This window comes from Mobula birostris, chromosome 9 (assembly GCF_030028105.1).
Source record: "Mobula birostris isolate sMobBir1 chromosome 9, sMobBir1.hap1, whole genome shotgun sequence".
In the NCBI taxonomy this organism is placed as follows: Eukaryota; Metazoa; Chordata; class Chondrichthyes; order Myliobatiformes; family Myliobatidae; genus Mobula; species Mobula birostris.
This window is the reverse complement of record NC_092378.1, coordinates 31,119,973-31,137,350: the sequence shown is the minus strand read 5'-3', so window position 1 is coordinate 31,137,350 and position 17,378 is coordinate 31,119,973. Positions and strand designations below refer to the sequence as shown.

The following is a 17,378-nucleotide window of genomic DNA, read 5'->3' as shown; positions in this document are numbered from 1 at the left end:
GGAAGAAGTTCAAAGTTCAAACAGATGATTGCATGGGTGTGTATTGTCCTTACAGATACTTGTAGCTTTCCTTAGGCAGCGAGAACTGTAGGTGTCCTCCAGGGCTGGGAGCTGTGTCCCGATGATGTTCTGTGTGCTAGAGACAACCCGCTGAAGTGCTTTCCTATCACTGTTAGAGTGACATTGTTGTAAACTAGAAATATGTCACCTGATAATTACCATGTCAGAAAGTGGTATCTCGTGCAAGGCACCTGACACAGGAAGTAAGCTAAAGAAGAAGAAAGTGATGGTGCTCAGAAGAGAAACGTTAAAAGGTCATTTACATATCCTCAGTGTGCAGGACAGTGAGTTAACTCTATTAGTTTCATGCAATTTTTGACACTGTCAACGTACCTTTTAAAACTCTCTGCCAGTTTTAATTTTAATATTGTAATATTGTCAATATGCTGCCAGTTGGGTATGTTATTTCATACTCTTAGTATTACTGGATTCTGACTGCACTTGATACATTAATCTAATTCCTCTTAAAACAATAAATGTATTTTCTTGATAAAACATTGGAATGTGATTAAATTCTAACTAAAATAATTTGTACTCAATTGGGAAGTTTTGATGAATACTATCTAATCTGTTCCAGCACCACAGAGGTCAATATCCCCCAAATCTAAATTTGCTTCTCACCTCTCAGATGTTGCCTGTCAAGTATTTAAAGCACTGTATGCTTTAATTCAGTTTGCCAGCATTTTTGTTACTTTTTTGTATTGAATCTGCACTAACAGTTAGGTGCTGGGGCTTTTTTGATAAATATTCTTATTACAGCAAATTGTGCTTGTAGGTTTGTAGAGTGACTGTAGTTTTCCATCACTGTCTCATCCACCAGTGGAAATAACCAGTTGGATCATCATGGACATCTGCTGTCTAATCTTACTATCCTTAAGGCCAAAATAATGACCATCCCTTTGCCTCCATACTTGTTGTTCGAACCTCTGAGTTCTTCCAGCAGTTTACTTTTTGTCCATAAAGCCTGCCTATATGCAAGAACGTCACCTAGGTACAGAAAGCTGACCACGTCAGCTGTCCATAGCCAGCAAAGCAAAAAAGGCTGCATTAAATAGATCTCAGTAGGCGGGCCCTGAGGGCCCAGTTTTTCCTCTCTTCCTGAATACCCTTTTATTTCCCACTTTTGCCTAGTGCCTTTCAATATTTTAAAAAGGTATATTAAACAAAAACATTTAAAATCGGTTCAATTTGACTTACTAATTTAAAAAGAAATAAATTTAATGAAAACAGTATAAAATCTTAGAAATAATTAAGAACAATAAAAACAAAATCAGCCCTTGCCTAACTCTCCAATCACCAGTAGTTCTACAAATTTATATCATTCCTTCATTTCTTCCTTGTTTAAATGTATTTGGTTTTTAATTTTTTTACCTTTGCTATCATGCTGTAAACTTTATAATTCCCTTTCTGAACCCTCCCACATTTTTTCCTTCTCTGTTCACTCTTTCTTCCTTTTAAGTTACTTGTTAAGGTATCTGTTTTTGAACAACCTTTAGGTAATTTGCAGCAGCACTGCATTGTATGGGTTGACAATTTTGTCTGATAATGCTCTCCTGTAAAGTGCCTTAAGATGTTGAGTCCTGAATAAATAAAGGTAAATTTGGTAAACAAGATGTTGGGCAGGTAAGGTTGCATGAGTACTACCTAGATTTAATTGTCCAAGGTTTCAAGCAGATGTGATAGGGCATTTATAGATATGCCTTTTATGTAAGAAAAAAATTTGAAAATATCATTGCAACATTTTATGGCAGCGGTCCCCAACCACCAGGCCGCGGACCGGTACCGGGCCGCAAAGCATGTGCTACCGGGCCATGAGGAAACGATATGAGTCAGCTGCACCTTTCATCATTCCCTGTCACGCACTGTTGAACTTGAACACAGGTTTCCAACTGTCCCGTATTTGCCAGGGCATCCCGTATATTGGGCTAAATTGGTTTGTCCCGTATTTCCCCCACTAAGGTAGAGCGTTCCTTTGAAACCTTTTATGCTGAAATGGCGTGAAGCAAAGAAGCAATTACCATTAATTTATATGGGAAAATTTTTTGAGCGATCCCAGACCCAAAAAATAACCTAACAAATCATACCAAATAACACATAAAACCGAAAATAATGCCACCAACATATAGTAAAATCAGGAATGATATGTTGAATACACAGCCTATATAAAGTAGAAATAATGTATGTACAGTATAGTCGGGAAGATGAAGGCAAAACTGATTTGTGGGGGAAAAAATCAGCACGTACACGCATGTGCACATCACATGCGCACGTCACGCATGCGCACACAGGTCCCCACGCAAGGCTTCATGGTCTTGGTAGTCTTTCCTGGGGTAAAGTGTCCGGGGATTTGACTGCTACTTTTGTCCCTTATTTGGGAGTGAGAAAGTTGGCAACCCTAACTGTAAAAGACATGTTGAGGTGAGGTTAACCCTACTTGAACACCCCCTCCCCACCCCGGTCAGCTGGTCCGCAAGAATATTGTCAATATTAAACTGGTCTGCGGAGCATAAAAAGGTTGGAAATTCCTGTTTTATGGGATAAGAAAACTGTCTCAAAGGAATTTAAAACTGTATTTCTGCACATTCACCTCACTTTGGAGTCAAAGTACATATCTTTGAGTCATCTCTCAATCTGAGACATGAGTGAATAACTTAGGTTGAGGTTCCATATTTAGTTTACCACTTTGGTATAACCTGATAACTTGAAATGTTTTGCCTATATAAATACATTATGTAAATACATGTACCTTTAATTTAAAGAGAATTCTTTATTGAAACGTAGTTTTTCTGCATATTGTATTTTAATGTTTCCACTGATTTAAGAGGAGATTTGATAATTGTACAGAATCTTGACAGATGTGCTAAGTACAGATCAGAGACTTTAAATGATTTGCAAAAGATTGAAAACTGATCAGAATGGAAAATGTGTTAAGTTGTTTTGACTTGGATTACAATAAAGTATTGCATGTACATATTTATTTATGGCATTCAATCACAACGTGGATTAAGGTTTGAAGCTAATGCAAATTACAGGACTGTGAGTGTATAGGAGGTGTGGGTGGGGGAGTGGGGGTGGTGGAGGAGGGGGGAAGAAGCAGTATGATGTTCAAATGATAGTGACTGGATTGCCCTACTAAGAACCAACCCAAAGGGATAAAGGCTGCCTGGGCTGCAAGTATCCTATGATCTTGTTTCCAGTGATTATTATGGCAGATCCCTGGGTCAAAAATATTTCTTCTCAGCCATGAACAGTTTCTGAATTTAGTTTCTTTTGTGATTATGCATTTTAAATAAAGTTATATTTTGTCATTCTCATTATGCTGACCATTTTGGAGACAAGTTTAAGTAATGCTGGATTGTTGCATTGCCGATTATAGATCCAGAATCCATAGTGTTCTACAAGGGAAGTGTTCCTTTGTGGTGTAACTTGCTCTCTTCTTCTATACTTTAGGTATTTTGATGATCCACTGGATATGGGAGGGCCATTTTCAAAGTGGGATGACAACAGTGATTCATTTTGGAAGACAGAAAGTAGCAGTAGAGAGAAGGAGGCATTTACTTCAAAAATGTCATTAAGCGACGGGTACAGCTTTTAATAAAATCACTTACCCGCCATTATGCTATGTGATTTGATTCAAAGTACATTTATTATCAAATTATGCATACAGAATACAACTCTGAGATTCGTCCTCCCAGAGGCAGCTATGAAACAAAGAAAATCCATGGAACCTGTTCAAGAAAACATCCAACATCCAACTCGCGAGAAAAAAGAACAAGTTGCGCAAATGGGAAAAATCGAGCAAACAATACATAAAATATCAAACCAGGAGTTCAGTAATATTCAGTTTAGTTGATTTCAGCGTCGCGCCACTAACCAATGCATAGCAGGGCATTAATTCATTTGTAGAGATGAGCAAACCAGATTATTTTCATTTTGTAATTCCATTCTAGTTAAATGCGAATATCTGTCATGGCTTAAACTTAATCCTCCTTTGTAAATCTGGAATATTGTATATGGTCATCTATAATAAAATGCGTTTGGTAGAAAATTAAACATGTTTGATGTAATTCTAAATATATGCACAGCACGTCACATTTCTACTTTAGATGAACTTTTAAAAAGGTTATACAGATTCTATAATAGATTAATGTCACTCATATGATATAGAGTTATAGAACACTGCAGCACAGAAGCAGCCCCTACGTCCCATCTAGTCCATGCTGAACGATTAATGTGCCTAGTCCCATCGACCTGCCCCAGAACATAGCCCTTCATACCCCTCCCTTCCATGTACCTATCCAAATTTCTCTTAAATGTTGAAATCAAATTTGTATCTGACACTTGTACTGGCGGTGTGTTCTTCTTGAATTATCAATGACCTCTAGTTGTAGTCTCATCCAACCTCTGTGGAAAAAGCTTGCTTGCATTTGCCCTCTCTATGCTCCCTGTAATTGTGTATACCTCTATCAAAACTCCGTTCGTTCACCTGTGCTCTGGGGAATGAAGTCCAAACCTATTGAATCTTTCCCTATAACTCAGGTCCACAAGTCCCAACAACATCCTTATAAATTCTTTCTGCACTCTTACAATCTTACTTACATCTTACCCGTAGGTAGGTGAGTAAAACTGCATATGATACTCCAAATAAGGCCTCACCAACACCTTATACAAATTCGGCATAACATCCCAACTCCTGACTCAGTGTATTAATTTATGAAGGCCAATGTGCCTGAAGCTTTCCTTACAACCCTGTCTACCTGTGATGCCACTTCCAAGGAATTATAGATCTGTATTCCCAGATCCCTCCGTTGTATCACACTCCTCAGTGCTCTATTGCTGACTATTTAAGGTCTACCCTGGTAGGTCCTCCCAAAGTGCAACACCTCATACTTGTTCGCATTAAGTTTCATGTGCAATTTTTCCAACTTGTACAGATCTCACTGCAAACTTTGATAGCCTTCCTTGCTGTCCACTCCACCCCCAATCTTGGTGCCGTTTGCAAATTTGCTGATCCAGTTTTAGTTATGTAAATAACTGACTTATTTATGTAAATCTATTAATTTTAACTTCTGTGTTAATTTCTCTCATTTACCTCAGGCCTGCACGTCGTAAACCAGAAATGGATTATGGAGTGATCTCTGAAGAAGCACAAAAGAAATTTGGCAATGTCAAAGCCATATCTTCAGATATGTATTTTGGGAAGCAGGGTCCTGCAGAGGTGAGTGTCTACCATTAAGTTAATGTACAATATTAGTCTGTTGAATCTTCTTTGCAGAAGCATGTAACATTCAGCACTGACATTTTAAAAATTAACAGTTTCAAGCTGAATAAACAGCTTTAGAAAAATATTTTGTAAGTCCAGCATGAGTTAAATCCACTATTTTGTTTGTCAGCAGTGAAATCAGCATTTGCAGCCAGCCTCAATTTGACCAGCAAGGTTCCTCAGAAATATACTGGCTCACATAATTAGTGGCTATGCATTCTTGTTGAATGTGTTGGTTGTTTTTGATGCAGACAGGTTTGAATGGAAATCAGCAGTGATGTTAGCAGGAACATTTATAAAACACTCTGCACTCCAGTTATTTCAACCTGAATACCTCAAGCCTTGGTTACTAAATACTTAATTCTCATTTGCCTTTCCAAATAAAGGTACATCTACGTCTTCAGTAATTCAGTGAGTGAAAGCAGTACATGTGGACCCAAATATCTGAGTTCCTCTCTATGGTGCATGTAATGATCCTGTGGAAATTAAACAGATACAATTTCAGTTACCAGCTTTCATCAATGTTCAAAGTAAATTTATTATCAAAGTACATATCTGTCACCATATACAACCCTAAGATTTATTTCCTTGGGGGGCATATTCAGTAAGTTCATAATACAATAATAATCATAGCAGAATCAATGAATGTCCACACCAACTTGGTGTTCAAGCAGTGTGCAAAAAAACACAAATACAAAAAGAAAGAAATAATAAATATCAAAAACAAGAGATTAAAAAGGCCTTGAAAGTGAGTCCATAGATTGTGGGAAGATTTCAATGATGAAGTGAAGAAATCCCCCTTGGTTCCAGAACCTGATACTTGAGGAATAATAACTGTTACTGAACCTGGTGGTATGAATCCTGAGACACCTGTACCTTCTTCCTCAGGACAGCAGTGAGAAGAGAACATGTCCTGGGCGGTGGGGAGCCCCTGATGAGGCAGGTAACTATAGGCCAGTTAGTTTAACATCTGTAGTTGGGGAAAATGCTTGAAGCTATCATTAAAGAAGACATAGCGAGGCATCTGGAAAAAAATCAATTCAACAAAGACAGGTCCTATTTGACAAACTTGCTGGAGTTCTCTGAGGGTATAACGAGCGCAGTGGATAGAGGGGAACAGGTAGATGTTATTTACTTGGACTTCCAGAAGGTGTTTGATAAGGTGCTGCATAAAAGACTTATCCTTAAGATAAAGGATGAATAGAGTAGGGGGTGATGTTTTAGCATGGATAGAGGATTGGTTAACTAATGGAAAACAGAGAGTTGGGATACATAGGTGTTACAGTGGTTGGCAATCGGTGAGCGGTGTGCCGCAGGGGTCGGTGCTGGGCCTGCAACTGTTCACAATATACATTAATGATCTGGATGAGGGGACCGAGTGTACTGTATCTAAGTTTGCTGATGATATTAAATTGAGTGGAAAAGCAAATTATGCAGAAGATAAGAGTCTGCAGAAAGATATAGATAGGTTAAGTGAGTGAGCGAGGGTCTGGCAGATGGAGTACAATGTTGGTAAATGTGAGGTTGTCCACTTTGGAAGGAAAAATGGAAGATCAGGTTACTTAAGTGGTAAAATATTGCAGTATGCTGCTGTGCAGAGGGACTTGGGAGTGTTTGTGCATGAATCACAAAAGGTTGGTTTGCAGGTGCAGCAGGCTATCAAGAAGGCAAATGGACTGTTGACCTTCATTGCTAGAGGAATTGAATTTAAGAGCAGGAAGGTTATGCTACAACTGTACAAGGTACCGGTGAAGCCGCGACTGGAGTACTGGAGTTCTGGTTTCCTTACTTGAGGAAGGACATACTGGCTTTCGAGGCAGTGCAGAGGAAGTTCACCAGGTTAGTTCCAGAGATGAGGAGAGACTGAGTCGCCTGGGACTTGTTACGTAACCGGCAACAATGAATATTAATCGAGACAGGTTTTATGAAAACAACCAAACATTTATTAAACACATATAAATGATAAGGGAAAAAAAACAAAGGAAAACTTCAACCGGAGGTTAAACAGGTACGCAGCCGTTCATCAACTCCACTCGGCTCTGGTTCTTAAAGTGTTAAATGCAAAAACAGTTCTTAAAGCGATACAGTCAGATATAGTTCTTAAAGCGATAACTTCGGAAGTCCAACAGTTTTACGCATTCAATTGGGAGAGACTTCTCTGGAGAACGATTTCTTCACCGACGCACCTTTACTGCCGGTTCTGTCCACAGGATTCCCGAAGCCGAAAATAAACAGTTTAAATCGACCGACCTTAAATTCCTTTTAGAGAAAGAGCCTTTGTGCATGAACTCATTGCTCTATTGCACGAGTTATCTCAATGCAGGTTCTCTTCAACGAAGACTCAATAAGGTCGATCCTTTATTAAACTGCCAAACGACGCCAACTTCTCTCGATCCTTCACTTCGATGAATTCTTCACTCTCCCTTCAAAATTGTCGGTATTGAGTATATTGGCACTTCCAGCCACAAATCCCCAATCCAAGTAATATGGAATCTTTCAACAGAACATAAAACAGTTTTAAAAATGAAACTGCGTCACAAAAACAAACACGCAACAGAAACGGAGGCAGAACACGTTCTACCTGGAAATCTACAAATTCAAAATCCTACTGCGTCACCTGAGTCGACCCCTATATAGTCACGGGGCACATATCATCACGTGACCTCACAACAGCGGGAAAATCACATCAGGTGACCTCCAAAAGACCATTACAGCATTCTCACAAAAAAACATCTCCTTCAGCATGTAACGGACTGTACTCACTGGAATTCAGAAGAATGACAGGAGATCTTGTATAAACATATAAAATTATGGAATGGCTAGATAAGGTAGAGGCAAGAAAGTTGTTTCCATTGGTAGGTGAGACTAGAACTAGGTGACAGCCTCAAGGTTCGGGGGAGTAGATTTAGGATGGAGATGAGGAGGAACTGCTTTTCCCAGAGAGTTCTGAATCTTTGGAATTCTCTGTCCAATGAGGCAGTGGAAGCTACCTCAGTAAATATATTTAAGACAAGGTTGGATAGATTTTGTATAGTAGGGGAATTAAGGGTTGTGGGGTAAAGGCAGGTAGGTGGAGATGAGGCCATGGCCAGATCAGCCATGATCTTAGTGAATGGCGGAGCAGGCTCGATGGGCCAGATGGCCTACTCCTGCTTCTATTTCTTATGTTCTTTGGTCTTTTTTGTAACTCAGGCAACTTATAGAGGGAGTTTGTCTGATAAAATATGTCATGTCTGAATGCAGTTATGCTAGAGCTATTGAGCTTTTATGTATTTCATCCGGCTCTTTCTTGGTTCTCATTCCATGCTGGGTGAATGTTGCTTCAGAAGAATCTTATATCTATTTCTTGCTGGTGAACTAAGCCTTTTTTTTCCTGTCTGAGAGCATTTCCTTTGCAGGAATTATTTTAATAAATAATATATTTATTATTATCTCATTATTCCATATTATCTTCACTATGTTCTTAACTTTAAATCTCAGCTTTAACACCAGAACGTATAAGCATTGTTCTAATTCAACAACAGCTAAATGTTTATTATCCCAAAGGTAATCCCTATTTTTAATTATTGGGTTTACTTTGGCTGCAGTATGAAACCAAAACTCGACTGGATCGATTTGCAGGAAGTTCATCCATCAGCTCATCTGACTTGTTTGAAAGTGAAAAGAAACAAACATCAGGTAAGAAACACCACCATTTGAAGCCTGGAGAGCATTGCCTCCTCACTACTAGGTCCACTGATGAAATGAGCACAGGATTTTGTTATGATTGCTTTATCTCTCATCCACACAGAGTGTTTTTAATTAATGCATTTAGCAACTTTTCCCTTAGGAATAATTAGTTTCATTTTAATTTTTGTATACTAGTGATTAAATGTTCCAGAATGCTGAGGAATGGTTTTTCCAGTTTCTTAACCAGGGATCCTGATATGCTACTTCTTTGTATTCCTGATTTCTCCTTTCTTCCATCAAGTCCTTGAATTGCTGCTGCTTCTCCCAACTTTGGACTCTCCTTGAGCTGAAGGAATAACATATCCGTCTGTGTGCAGCACTGTGCTAAAAACGTTACACCTGCTTTTGTTTACTTTTTGACTTCACAGTTTTGGCATGTTTAATTAAGATGAAATGCTTGAATTTCTTCTTAGTAACAGCTATGCAGCTGATTAACATACAGATCTGTTGTTTGCTATGAGCAAACTTCACAAGAAATGTGAATATGAAATGCTCAGTTACAGGGTCCATTGTCACTTTGCTAATCATCCTTCATGCTTATTTCAATTTGATTCTCATTTTTTTATCAGCATATAGACACCATCATGAAATTGACTTATTCCTTTAGTTGTTGTCATTAGATTTATGTAAGCATTGCCCATTACCACCCCTGCAAGCTAGACTATCTCCATAACCACCGCCCCATCATTGGAAACATTACAATAAATCCATATGAGTCCATAGCATTCACGTCCAAAGTGATTAAAGACGTCACGTTGCATTGGTGTACTGGGGATCAAGTGACATCACAATTACAATAGTCACCTGCAATTTCGCTAGCCATTATGCTATCACTTCTCTTCAGTCTTTTGAAAGCAGCATCTCTTCAATTTTATTGTAACACTATAAGAGATGTGCTGATCTACCAGGTGTGTGTCCTTTGCTGCACTATTTGGTTTATTCTTCTTGCATGGGGAAATAAAAGAACAGCAATAGGTCATTGGATGTCAATCTATCTGATTGTTTAAATGTCAATGAATTGAAAAGATTCAGTTCCCTCAATGAGTATCATAAAGAAGGAATAAGTAGAATAAATTGATGAGACTTTGCCTTTAATTTTTTTTAAAATGGTCAAGTAAGAGACTAATTCATTAGTTTCCACCGCTATTTTTAAGTTCTTCCTTGGTTAAAAATAGAACAGCAAAGCTGCTGTTACATTTTCAACCAAATCAGCAGGTGGACACCATCGTGAAATTGACTCATTCTCATAGTTGTCAATAGATTTATGTAAGCACACATTACTATACCTGCAACCTACTTTTACCATCTATGATCCCTACAAAATAGTGTATAATTCTAAATAAATCCACCCTAGGAGTATGGTATTAATAATGTCTTTGGAGAGTTTGATCCTGCAGTACCTTAATCCTGAATCAGTTGTTAAAACCCATGTAAATGAAGTGCAAGCCTGGCACTTGATATTTCTGATTGATATTTGTTGATTAATTTAATCAGAAAATATTGATTTTGTTCATCATTGAAGCAGGTTTTATTTTTAACAAGGATTCATATTATGCTCTCTTGAGTTTAATAAGAACCTCCATATATAAAAACTAAAGAAGGTCATGTAACACATCAAAGATTTTTAAAATATATTTGCCTATGTATATACTGCAATATGCTCTCATCCTTGAGTAAAGAATACTGTCTTGATATTGTCATTTAGATGTCTCCTTAAAAAACAAAGCCACATACTGTATGCTCCTCACTTCTAACTTGCTGTTTTAGAAGTTTGTGGCAACTTGACCATTGCAGTTTTTAAGTTATTACAGTGGCATCAGAAGTTCTTTATTTCCTACAGAGTTCTGAAATTGTAAAAGGTGCTATATAAATTCAAATTATTTGATTATTTAAATGATAAAGTACTGTAAATGTAACTTTGCAAAAATGCGTGAAAAGTGGGGTTTGTACCTGTCAAGTCATTCACCTTGGATTTAAAAAAAACTGACAGTCTAGGAACCACAAAGAGATTTTCATGCATCCCGGTTGCTAAAACTAGTGCCCAGATGCAAATTGTAATTAGAAAGTCTATTAAAGTGTTAGCCATTATCAGGAAAGGATAAAATACCTTGTTGTATAGACCTTTAGAGTGCTGTAGTAATTTCTGGATATTCTGGATATTAGATCTCAGAGATCATTTTTTATGCTTGATGAATACAGTATCAATCTCCAAAATCATATTAGGGCTTGGGTTATATTAAAAGGACTGGCTGCATAAATTAGACCTTGTTTAGGCACAGGCAGAGATATTTGAGTAGTGATTAAATTCAAGAATGCATTAAAAAAGCAGTTTTCTAAGATGGGTACAGAGATACCTATCTATATATAGTATATAGATACTACGTACTCTTCTGGGAGCATGATATTAAAAACTATTTTGGAATAGGACTAGGATTTCTTTTCAAACAAACTGCAGTGTAAAGCTCTTGCCCCAAAAAGTTGTGGGTGCTGCTTTAATTTAAATATTCAATATTGAGATCAATAGTCTACTTCCCTCTGCCCCCCTCCTCCCCCCATTAGACAAGAGTATCATGATAATGGGTCAAGAGTGTAGATTTAATGTACAGAACAGCTATGGTCTAAATGAATGGAGAAATAGTCTTCAACAACTGAATCACTGATGGGTTTTCCTCAATTGAAAATCCATCAGTGGCAGAACTTACATGTACATATTTCAGAGCTGAATAATACCCTCCGTTTTTATGCTTGTAAAGCTCTAATGGCCAAAGGTACAAATAAAGCAAGCATATGTACCAATTGTTAATTCAGGAGGTTGCCAATTGTTTGTTGATTGAACCCGATATAATAAAACAATAGATTCCTTACTGCTTGTATCCCATGCTAGTGTATAATTACTGATTTACAAGATCATAGAGGCTAGCATGCCATGGTAGCGAAATGCTTAGAGTGATGCCACTACAACATGGGTCATCGGAGTTCAGAGTTCAATTTTGGCACCATCTGCAAAGAATTTGTACGTTCTCCTCGTGACAGTGTGGGATTTCTCTGCGTGCTTCCGTTTCCTCCCACAGTCCAAAGACATGCCAGTTAATAGGTTAATTGGTCATTGTATGTTGTCCTGTGATTAGGCTAGGGTTAAATAGGTGGGTTGCAGGGTGGCACAACTCGTTGGATCTGTTCAGTGCTCTGCTCTAAATAAAATAAAATAGAAATAAAATGAAGAAAGCTCTGAAATGTCTTTGCTTATGCACATCATGGGTTTCATTGTTTTTTATATGATTCCAGGAAGTTTTCCTACTCTGTCCTACTTGGAAGGCCATGCTGCATGTTGATTCCTTTGCTTGAAGAATTTCCCGATATCAAGTCTTGAATTTGCCTTTTCTATGTCTTGGCCTATTCCCTTTCACCCTGCTGTCACAATTTGGCTTCAAGCAGTTTTTCTGAATTTACTTTTTCTTTGCAGTTTGCTATCAAGTACTTCCATGAAACCCTTCTTAGTTGCTTCTTTCAGATTTGAAAAGCTAAAGTATTAAGGTCTAATTTAATGCCACAGCACTTTGGCTTGAATGTTTTCTGTGTCTTTTGATGTGTTTTATAATAAAGACAACACATTAAAGTCATGTTAGTTTGTATTGTTATTTATTTATCAAGTTTTTCCACTTGATAATACTCAGTTTGCAACTAATATGAAAGTAACTAATTTACTCAAGAAAGTGTGAATGCTACAAGAGACTGCAAGAGTAGTAAAGACCCTTAATATATCCAAGTGAACCTGCTGTGAAAACAAAATATTTATGAATATAATTTTATAAGCCCTTTAAAATTCCTACATTTTGGAATGAACCTTTGATCATATAGATAGATGCCTTCAAATTGCCCTGCTGTCTGGTTGGTAGATGGTTCAAGAAGCCTTATTTTCTTTTTGCCCTTGGAGAGAAGAAAAACACACTAATTAATATAACAAAAAAAGCTCTTTTTTGTGTTGTCATTTTTATTTTCCTGCAATTCTTTTATAGTTATTGTATTTTACTAAGTTGTGAATAATTTAAGATTATCAAAATTAGTTCTTTATTATTTGGTTTGATTTGTTATTCTCTTAAGCTAACGTGTCTCTGACCAACGTCCTACCATCAGCTCCTGATATGGCACAGTTTAAGCAAGGTGTTAGATCTGTGGCTGGGAAGCTTTCTGTGCTGGCTAATGGAGTGATGACTTCCATTCAGGTTGGTATAACCTTTTTCAGGAAAATTATTGTGACTAATCAATATTTGCCTTTGTTATATTGTATATAAAATCCTTACATTAAACACCATTTTATACCGTACCTTGAAATCACATGCATTGTTAGATGTACAAATGAATCAGAAAGCATTTATGAAACCGGTTACGAAATAGCTAAATCTATATTGCCAATCCAGTCTATTAAAAGATCCAGTAGAATACTCTTATTTATTTGTTAAAGATGAATTGAATGCAATTTTAATTTCTATCAATGAAATTAACCGTTTCTTTTTCTATTTTCATTATTCCGCAAATGCGTTCAATTATGTCAAGACTCTAAAGTGGAAACCAATATTACTTAGGAATCGTATTGAAAATATGTTAATATTAAGCATTTAAACTTTGCCTTTAATAACAAAAAAAAGCAGAGATTGAGGCAATAGTTAGGCACTTCGCATTCTTACCAATTGGTTTTTATTCAACAATACTAGAGTGTATGAGTTAATTTAATTTTCACTGAGTATGACAATAAAAATGCCAAAAAAATTCACATCATGGCCACTTAGTCAAAATGGATCAACTTTTCAGTTTGAATGTCTTCCTTATGGAGTTTGGGTCTGTTAAATTATGATTCTTACTAATTCCATAACATTAAGTAGAATATTTGAAATTGCTGGAAGGCAAATTTCACCTTTTAAGCTCAGCACCACCTTACTTAGTTGCATCTAGATGGATCTTTGCAACATAAGGTTGTAATCAGTAGCAGGCTAGGTGAGATTAAGTATGCTTTGTTTATACAGTATGTCAAAACTCATGCAGTACACAGCTGACTTATTAGAAAAGTGGCTTTATAAATGTGTTATATTCCATTGTAATGGGTACCAGTGCACTGAAGACTGTGTAATTGGTCCCATCAGAGGAAACACTATTTAACTGATTCACCTGAATTTGTTGCAAATGTCATGCAGTGAAGATTCTACCACTGAATATGGTGAATATAAACTTTCTTTATCATTAACTTATGGCTATTTAATTGAGAATTGTTTGGACCCACAGCTGTTTGAGAGAATCTAATTTGCTTTAAGACCCATAACTTCTCAAAGATTTTTGTTTTGACCTACTAAAAACAGTTACTTTGTGCTATATATAAATTTGGTAGTAATAATAACTATAGTCCCAAAGGCCTTCCCTTCAACAGACCATTTACTTGTCTTTTGCAGGATCGATACGGCTCCTAACTGGATGTAGCAATAAAACGAAATGAATATGAAACCTTTCAGGAGTGATTTACATTTGGGTGCCCAATACACCTTTGATTATAAACATATTTTGAAGGATTATTCATTTAACATGGAAATGTTTTGTCACAGTTTTGATGCTTATTTTGCATCTACTGATGTCTATTCTTGGTCCTGCTTGAGTTTTCCCAGAGTTAGACTGTTTCCAGTAAAACTTTGCTTTGAAAAGAGAGGTTGTGGGAATAACTCCAAACTAGGATGGGGAAATTACTTTTCAGTCATTAGAATGAGAATTTATTTCTTGTTTAGATGAGGCAGGAAGGTATAAGTATGTAGAGCTTTAGTTAGTTTGGGAAAAGGGTGCAATATTCAATAAAAAATGAAAATGCTATACAGATATATATTAAAATATGGGTAAATGCACAATAAAAAGTGCTCTTATAAATTGGGTTTTGCTTCTTAAAAAAAGTGTTTGTATAACTAAAACACTAGTCTGAACTCTGAGAAAGTGATTGTGTCTTTTTATATATGGAGTGTTTATTGGAACTGATCGATTAAACAATTGTAAGGTAGAATTGTTTGTTTGTACTTCAAACAGATGATATGCCAAATCCCCTTGTTAGTTCTTAGATCTAGTCAGTAGAAAATTGAAAACTGAAAAGTTTAAACTATTCAAAGACTACAGTGCACCATGTTAAGAATTAGAGGCAGTTGGAAGGTGATCGCTAGTTATTTCTGTTCACAGCAGAAACCTGTGCAGTGTGCTTTATGGAAACCAATTATTTCTACTCATGGGACCAATTAAATGTAAATGATAATATACTGTTGTTGTATATTGTAATGAATCTTTAATTTTGAATCATTATGTTTAAATTGCAAATTTTACTGGTGGCAAAAAGCTGGACTGAGATCTGTAACATGTATTTCTAATAAAAAAAGACACATTTGCTTCATGTAAGTGATTCAGTACTGAGACTGAATTAAGTAGTAGGAAACCCCAAGCAATAAATGGATGATTATAAGATTTCAACAAGTGAATGATTTAAATGTATTGCACATTTGGACTAAAATACCAAAGTTCATCTGTTGGAAAGATGCATTAAAGTGTTGGCATCTGATCAGCTGAACAACAGAATAGAAGCATTATTAAAATACTTATCTAACAAAAACCAAGCATACCTTGCGCAAAGAATGTTTCCTGTTGTGAAAATAAATTTCTCTCCTGGGGAAAAAATAAACAAGCACTAGTTTGGAAGTTGTCATTCAGAAGGCAGGGGAGGGGGGTACTTAGAGAGTGACATTGTTGCCAATAAAATGTTTTGTGTGTGTGAAGATTAACAGTTGCATCACTGCATTGAGGTGGGAAAGCATGCTGGCTGAATCAGAACCATCAGCTGAAGAATAAAGTATTTTGCCTGTCCTTGCTCTCTTGTCTAGACCTGGTTTTTCTTCTACATTTTTGAAATCTAGCCTGCAGCATCTCTTGAGTTCAACAAGAGATGCTGAGAGTTTTTAAACCTATTGAATGTTACACATCTATGGTGAATCCAGCAAATCACTGTGGGAAGCCATGTTGGAATCTGTTCTCATCGGACTTCACCAACATTGTGATTTGCACTGAAACAAAATATGTTGAAATACTCTGTATAAATGTAAGTAGAAACAAAATTGGCTTATCATCAGAATGATTGTAATATGAAGGAATAGTTAAAAGACCTACAAAATGTCTAAATTCTCCCACAGTGTTCAGAAAATGCTCAGAGTACTCAGCAGGTCAAGCAGCATCAGACCTGAGATTCCAGACTGATGACCTTTCACTGAAAGTACTGTGTTCGGATTAATTTGATTGTTATTTCTTTACTGTCATATTTATTCACTGTTCAAAGTCATACCCAATACCTTAGACAAATGTATTATGTGGACGATTGTTAAGTAAGTTGGTGAGCAATAGTTGAAAGAAAGGCCAAGATCTGGATGATTGTTTCTGTGCCAAAAGTACTTGGTATATATACCAAGTGTTACTCAAAAATTCTCAGTAACCTCCTGTAGCTTTTTAAAATATCCATGGTAACTATGCTGTCATGGCAAGCAAGCCAGTTTACGGGCAAGTTGTTCCTATATTTGAGATTATTTACTCTGTTAAGGAGGTGTTTAGACAAAAGTCTAATGGAAATTTGCTTTTTCCACCACTTCCAAAGTTGAGTAGATCTTCAACTGTCCCAGCAGTCTAAATGATTGCAACTATTTTTGTTTTCAACATTAATTACATAAAATCTTCATAACTGCTGTTGTCATATTGCCCCAACATAATCCTGTTTAATCCAACACTTGTATTTATGAAGAGTCTTGGATGTAGATGTTAATGTTTCATGTATACAGTAAAGCTTTGCATTATGTGGTGGTATTCTATAAAATGATCTTCCATAGCACAAGGCCACATCATCTACAAGTGCATCAGGAAACACAAGTTGTAAAAAAACTTATTTTTTTTCTGCATAAATTCCATGAGAGTGAATTATATTTTGTATCTCAATTTTTTGGGTAGTGATTTGTGAATTATGTAAGGGAGAATATCCATAACCAGGGATCATTCGTATCGGGCATTGCTATGTATGATAATGGTCTCCTTATTTAACTACCCTTTTATCATTGTCTCCTACCAATAACTAATGAGTCGGAAACAGTACAGCAGTTTTGGTAGACTGATATCTGAAATGTTGACAGCTAAGCTTATATCCTCTGGGGTTCAAAAGAATGAGTGGGATCTTGACTGAAACACATAAGATCGTGAGTAATTGTAACAAGATGAATGTGAAGAGGGTGACTCCCTTTCTGGTAGAAACAAGAACTCGGAGTCTTTGCTTTAA

The 17,378-nt window shown here is 36.7% G+C and overlaps 1 protein-coding gene across 4 annotated transcripts in view; it reads left to right on the top strand.

Moving 5' to 3' along the window:
• arfgap2 (ADP-ribosylation factor GTPase activating protein 2) overlaps nt 1-15,936 on the top strand; it is a 73,353-nt gene extending 57,417 nt beyond the window's left edge. For 2 of the 4 annotated variants that reach the window (XM_072267734.1, XM_072267732.1), the window contains 5 exons: nt 3,511-3,642; nt 5,158-5,278; nt 8,911-9,001; nt 13,154-13,275; nt 14,494-15,935. In XM_072267734.1, the coding sequence (XP_072123835.1) occupies nt 3,511-3,642; nt 5,158-5,278; nt 8,911-9,001; nt 13,154-13,275; nt 14,494-14,511 (484 nt within the window). In that variant the 3' untranslated portion in view covers nt 14,512-15,935. Of the gene's footprint in view, nt 1-3,510; nt 3,643-5,157; nt 5,279-8,910; nt 9,002-12,337; nt 12,588-13,153; nt 13,276-14,493 lie in introns of those variants that run through there. The other 2 variants (XM_072267733.1, XM_072267735.1) reach the window with 2 other exon arrangements.
• Nucleotides 15,937-17,378: the final 1,442 nt, after the last annotated feature.